This window comes from Oratosquilla oratoria, chromosome 2 (genome assembly GCF_046742065.1).
Source record: "Oratosquilla oratoria isolate Oo_2021 chromosome 2, ASM4674206v1, whole genome shotgun sequence".
NCBI lineage: Eukaryota > Metazoa > Arthropoda > Malacostraca > Stomatopoda > Squillidae > Oratosquilla > Oratosquilla oratoria.
In genome coordinates, this window is record NC_134778.1 from 83,633,939 (window position 1) to 83,641,438 (window position 7,500).

At 42.7% G+C, this 7,500-nt stretch overlaps 1 protein-coding gene across 1 annotated transcript; it reads left to right on the forward strand.

The window, feature by feature from the left end:
* Window positions 1-689: 689 nt before the first annotated feature.
* Window positions 690-1,076, forward strand: LOC143036496 (uncharacterized). Its single transcript, XM_076203914.1, has one exon. It carries the CDS (start codon window positions 690-692, stop codon window positions 1,074-1,076), a length of 387 nt encoding a protein of 128 aa, XP_076060029.1.
* The last annotated feature ends 6,424 nt before the right edge of the window (window positions 1,077-7,500 follow it).

Here is a 7,500-nt window from a genome sequence, read left to right on the forward strand (position 1 = left end):
AACATCAGTGCCATACATCAAATGAATCTTAACATAAAAACATGTGAGACTGTGAAATAAAAGTGTTTGGTCTAAGTATTTGCTCACCGTCAACGTGCCATTCCAAAGAAGAACTAGAAGTTTTAGGGCTAGAACTAATTTTTGCAATGAAACCTGACATAAGGCACGCTTTGGACTCTATAGTAGAATTTGATCTATTTCTAGCAGGTAATGATATTGACAAAGGCATTATGTTTAAAAGGTATTCTCCTCCAAGGTATCTCAGATCGTTTAAAAGAAATGGATTACCGACAAACCGAGAAAACATTATCATCACTAAAGCTGACAAAGGGAAGAAAATAGTTATACAAAGACATTCAGATTATGAAGCTAAAGCTTACAATCTTTTGTTACGAAAAATTCACGAAAAATCCACCTAAAATAACTTCAAACGAGTTCAACAAAAAAGTACGAAACTTAATAAGAGTAGAATTGTCTAACAAATATAAAGTCATTATCTCAACATCCCCTATTTTCCATGCCTCCCGGGCGCATGGAAAATGGCCGACATACAACCTATACCTAAACCTAGGGAACCTACCAAACCCCATTCCATCTCCCTGATGAGCTGCACAGCCAAGACTGCAGAACGATCCATCCACCCTAACATCTTCGGTTTCACGCGGCGAGTTGGGACCGCCGACAGCATCATGGCCATGCTGAGCCGGATTGACAACCGCCCTGCTGTGGTTGTTTTCATCGATTTGGAGAAGGCATTCAAACTGGCAAACCTCCATGCCATCCTGACCGCCTTGATGGAGAAATGTATTCAGGGTAGACTCCTTGCCTGGATCCAGGACTACTTACAGCAATGGCAGGCAAGAACCAGGTTCCAGGGGGAACTATCACGGTACCGCGAATTGGAAATTAGTACACCACAGGGCGGGGTACTCAGCCCCTTTTTGTTCAACCTGCTAATGGAACAGCTGGTCAACCAACCTTTCAAGGGCCATACAGCGCTCTTCAGTTACGCTGACGACCACGTACTTATCAACGCTGGCCAGTGCAACAGTCACAAGGGCACAGTAGGCACATGACCTCATCACTGAGAAACGCATGGAGATATCAAAGGCCATGATGGTAAAACCTGTCACCTATAGATTCAGGGCGTCAGACTAGCCTGGACCGATACCTACCAATACCTAGGCGTATGGGTTGATCAGGGGCTAACCTTCAAGGACGAACGTCATGAAAGTCATGAAAAGGGAACAGACTGGGGTCTCCTTCTCCGAGCTGCGCCTATACTATGTACAGACCATCCGTACACTAGTGGACAGCAGCGCACAAGTACTTATCACTCTGTCACCTACACAGCAAAAGCGGCTCGAAGTGGTGCAAAACGAAGCAATTCGGGCTAAGCTGGGTGCATCTCGATGGACTACAACAAGTGTCCTGCAAAAACGGAGTCGGGCTCGTTTCCTTGGACACTAGGGTCCAGCAGGTTGTGGCTTGCCGGGTAGCCAGAGTCCTTCAGCAGGACGGAGAATCCATAGCACGTATGAAAATAGTCAGGTCTCTTCCACAGCGAAGACACCTCTTTAGAAGCAACACCTGGCTGAGAAGTAATGCTGACGCTGCCAACACCCTACTGGACACTAAAATGTTGCTGAAGGAAGGACATGACCTTCCCACCACCACCTACATCGCACCACCACCACGGGACCCACCGCCTACAGAAGTCTTCATCAACGACCTGCATGCCAGCAAGGCATACTACACACACGCGCTGGTGTCGGTGGCTCAGGACGGTATCCCTAGCAATGCCGGCTACTACACGGACGGCTCCGTCGACCCCACTCGGGGCACAACGGGAGCAGCTGTGGTCTCCAAGGGAGAAGTGCTCACCTGGAGGACACCAGACCACTGTTCCACACTACAGATGGAGCTGGTGGCGATCTGGCACGCCTTGGAACACGCCAGGGACCGTCATAGGTCCACAGTGATCATCCACACTGACTCGAGGTCAGCCCTACAGGCACTGCAACAGCACACTCCAACAGACAACGTGCGCCTCGTTACCTCCATATTGACACACACCCAGAGCCTAGCTGCAGAGGATCGACGGGTGCGGCTCACCTGGATGCCAAGACACGTTGGACTAAGAGGTAACAAGGCGGCACGCACGGCCACCAGAATGCCCGATATCAGCGGCGACGTCCTGCCTAACCAGCAGCAATGCAAGGCGCTGGCCCGGTTTTTTCCTGCCCGTAGGACCACTGCCGAACGCCAGGAACAAGAGAAGTCATCGAGGCAGGTGGCATGGTTCGCAAGAGCCACAGCCTACCAGTCCCTTCAAACCGACCGACAACAAATTAGGGCGGACCGGACCACCCTGTATCGCTTGTGCATCGGGAACTGCACGCGGGGCGGGGGGGGGGGGGCAGTGTGTTACGGGACTACTCCCTCGAGCGGCAGTGTGAACACTGTGGCCTCCACACAGTCCATTGGTTCACTACTTGCTGTCTTGTCCCGCCACTGTAGTACTGAGGCGCTGAATAGAGGATGTGGAAGCAGGGAAGCCAGGGTCGCCTTCTTCGTCCGGAGGGCACAACAGAATGGAAGTGTGCTGGTGGAATTGGCACGCCGTCCGCCTCCACCTCGTTAATTTCATATTTTATCTTATTGTATTTTATTTATTGATTATACTTTTTATTTAATTATTTAATTATTTATTTAATTTATTCATTTATCTATTTCTATATATTCTTATTTTTTTTTTTTTCATCAACTTATCTATCTGTAAGACTGTAAGACACGCCTCTCTCCCAAAAGGACGTATTGAAGCAAGCCTCAGTGGCGGGCTAGTGGCCCAGACATCTGTTATATAGATATAAATTTAAAGAAAAACGTACAACCACACTTAAGAGGATCACAGATAATGATAACATTATACGTATCTTCGAAGAACTTTCTTTTTCTCCGATAGTGTGATATTCAGTTTATCTTACCAATTCGCTTGCCGAAGCCGTCACGTTTGCCATATTATGTGCCTTGGAATGTTGGGGCAGGTAACTAGCAGTCACTGCTGGGAATCGGAGAGGAGTGAAGGATTCGAACCCACAACTAAGCGAATGCAAGACCATCACAGTTCTGATGACACTATCCGCGCACAGGGAGAGAAGGAATAGGGAGGGAGAGTGACAGAGAAGGACTGAGGAATCAAATAGTTGGAGGAGGAATGACGAAGGAGGAACAGAAGGAGGGGGGGAAGGATGAGGAGGAGGAGGTGGAGGAGGAGTGAGACGAAAGGAGAAGTAGAGCCAGGAGAAGAAGTAAAAAGGGAAGAGGATTGAGGAAGAATGAGAAGTGACAAGATGTAAGGAAGAGTGAAGAGGATGGAGTCGATGGAGGTTTAGAAGATTGAGTATTTCATGGACGACACTCGGCGCCACAGAGGTGGAATCAGAGGTACTAAGAGAGAGGTATAGGCAATTAGTAAGAAGAGGACATATACCAGCTTGAAAATGCCAGCGGGCCTCTGGTTCGTTGGGGGTGTCACTAAAGTTTCTAAGATGAAAAGCTAAAACGGGGGAGGAGAAGAGAGAGAAGGAGAAAGACGCAAGTACGAAGGTAGAGAGATAGATAGATAAATATCTACACACACACACACACACACACACACACACACACACACACACACACACACACACACACACACACACACACACACACACACACACACATATATATATATATATATATATATATATATACATACACACACACACACACACACATACACACGCACACACACACACGCACACACACACGCACACACACACACACACACACACACACACACACACACACACACACACACACACACATATATATATATATATATATATATATATATATATATATATATAAAATATATATATATGTACACACACACACACACACACACACACACACACACACACACACACACACACACACATATATATATATATATATATAAAAATATATATATACATATATATATATATATATATATATATATATATATATATAAATATATAGAGATAGATAGAGAAAGAGAGTGAATAAAGGAGAGAGAAATAGAGAGAGTGCGGGGGGAATAGTTAGTGAAGAGACCGAAGGGAGGTGGGGAGTTGGGGTGGTGAAGAAGGTAGCGAAAATAGAGACCGAAAGTCCAGCCAGGCAGATAGATGGATAGATGAATGGATGGATCGATGAGTGGATGGTTGAATAGACAGAGACGGATGATTAGATGGATGAAGACGAATTGATGGATTGATAGATGAAGGTAAGAAAGTCTGAAAAGGAAGTGGGGGGGAGGGAGGGAGGGAGGGAGGGAGGGAGGGAGATTGGTGGAGTAGGAAGTTGAAGTGTAACAAATTCCAAATTCTAGTTCATTTGTACATTATAATTCATACTATGCTTATATAATTTGTTTAAATCTACCTGTACTCACTTGTGTTATAATCAAACAACTAATTGATTGATACATTTCTCCACCTTTCTATTTTTCTATTTATTATTCTTTACTCTTCTCTAACCTTTCTTTCCTGTTCTCCTTTTTCATATATCCATGACAATCCTCTTCACGTCCTTGTTCCTTTTGATTTGAGGGTCGGTGCCCTTGTGGTCAATTCGTCAACCACTAGTTTTGAGTCATGTTTGCTTACGAGGTCACAGGGCTTCTCAACATTTCAAGCTTTGTGGAACTCTTACATACACTCAGAGGACCCCCTTGATATGGGATTAGTTAGGATATAATCATTTTACTTTTGTAAATGAGAATTATTAATAAAAGGTTTCCTTTTCGCATCAATAGGTGTTTATTATCAGACTGTTTTCACCGTACGAACGTGACAAAACAAGGAGTACGTGTCTAATTACGAAATGGAAAATAAAGTAAACTTCATTTGATGAAGTCCCCGTCCTGCGGACCCCTTAGTATATTTCCGCAGACCCCTGGTTGAGGAACACTGAGTACTAAAGAGCATTTACACGATCAATACTTACTAATAATCATGATGTTGGCAATGTTTTTGTTGTTGGTAACCATGACCTCTCTTGTGCTCTCAACGTCAACTAAAACTTATGTATAGGTATTTGATTAAGTTTCTGAGGTTATTTTCGTTTCAGGGTACCGCTATATATATATATATATATATATATATATATATATATATATATATATATATATATATATATACATATATATATATATATATATATATATATATATATATATATATTTTCATTGTACCTCCTCAGTTTCTGAGCTTATTTTCGTTTCAGGGTACCGCTATATATATATGTATATGTATATATATGTATATGTATGTATATATATATATATATATATGTCTGTATATATATATATATATATATATATATATATATATATATATGTCTATATATATATATCTATATATATATATATATATATATATATATTTCATTGTACCTCCTCAGCAGCGAAAGGACCATGACGGTCACTGCAAGCGCATTTACAGGGAAGGACTCCATTGACTCCGCCTGCGTAATGGACTCGCAGGAATGATGCAGTAACTCGGAGAAGGGCGTAACCAGAGCCTTGGTCAGTAGACTCAGATCTTCAGTCTTAAATGTCCCACAAATGACACAGAACTCTCAATTAACCACCACTTTACCATGGAAACGCTTACTGACTCCCTTATTTTTGTTTGCTTGTTTGCTTATTCGTTAGGGGTTCAAATGACAAAGCATGTCGAAAAAAACAAGACAACCAGCTGACTGACATCACAGCATATTGTATGGGTGTTTATCAAACGGAATTTCAGAGCTTCAAAGAGAGATAGAGAGGTAGATAGATAGATAGATAGATAGATAGATAGATAGATAGATAGAGAGAGATAGGGGGAGAGGAGAGAGAGAGAGAGAGAGAGAGAGAGAGAGAGAGAGAGAGAGAGAGAGAGAGAGAGAGAGAGAGAGAGAGAGAGAGAGAGAGAGAGAGAGAGAGAGAGAGAGAGAGAGAGAGAGAGAGAGAGAGAGAGAGAGAGAGAGGTTAGAAGGGCTAATGGAGCTTAGTCAAAATCCAATTGTACAGAAACTTGTACATTATACATTTGTACTACAAGGACGCCTCAATTCTCTGGAAGCGTTTCGACCGTTGCGTTACATAGACGGCTACGTCCAACTCTTCTGACCTTCGACGATCGGTACAGCCCGCGTTTGGCAAACACTCAGTCAGTTCTTAGGTAGTAGCGAGGACTCTTTCGACACTCAAACGTCCTGTGCGAACGAGGGAAGGGCAGTCACGAGCCTCATGACGTGAATAAAATGCAAGATAGATGGGAAGGCTACGTTATAACTTTCCGTAGGGCACCATTGATCCTCCCACAAGGCTTTCTATGTATTGTAGCTGCCGTCAAGTGATTTTATTCTGCTGAGGTGGGGGTGGAATCCCCTTCCGCAGGGAAAGGATTAAATGCTTACGTCATTTAAGCCCATGTACGACGCCGGGATCCTGTGTGACCAATTTGATGGACATCATCCTCCACCCTTCGTCACAATTTCCAAATCCAGGATTATCCTTTAACCTGGGATTGGTTATACTGGTCGGAACATCCTTTTTTAATTATAACATTTAACTGAGGATTAACAATATCGATTAATTATACACCACAGGAAAACTTCCGTAGAGTATCAACCCGTTGAGTCGTGGGTGGCGCTTGTCGGCAGGTGGTTCTATTCGTCTCCGTGGCGACTCTTCAGTTGTGACCAGCACATGTTGATTATCTCCTTCACTGGCAGCTGGTACTCTTGTCTTGGCTACCGCAAGGCTAATTTGGTCACCTCACCGGCATTCCTCCCAAAATTAATCACTAAGGTCTTGTCCCTCTTACAATTTATTATTTTTCTTGTCCTCTGTTAGTATCAATACAAAAACACAATAAATTTTTAGATTAGTCAAAATGCTATAGTAATGAAAACATTTCCAAAATTTCATGATGTATTACCACAGGCTTTCCAAGAAAATCAAATTCATACATACAATTTGCATTAACCCATTCAACTCCGATGACAAGATGTCTTGTCATTTGGTCAAATAAAACAAAAAATCATAAAACACCAAAATGTTTGATCAAACACCAGAAAAATATGACGTCAGTCCTCGCTTCGCTGCGAGCGAAGCGAGGACTGACGTCATATTTTTCTGGTGTTTGATCAAACATTTTGGTGTTTTATGATTTTTTGTTTTATTTGACCAAATGACAAGACATCTTGTCATCGGAGTTTAATGGGTTAAGAGAGACATTATGTGAGGACGGAGCCTTTACTATTAACACGTTTCGCTTGTTGGTGCTTGATCAAATATATATATAGTCGTGGACCACAACTATACTAATCCATCTTGCTCTCACATCAAATGTTTCACAAAGACCAGTCCAGTGTTAGTTTCTTCCGATATTTTCGGTGTTCAGTTTCATTCTTCGTTTTTTTTTT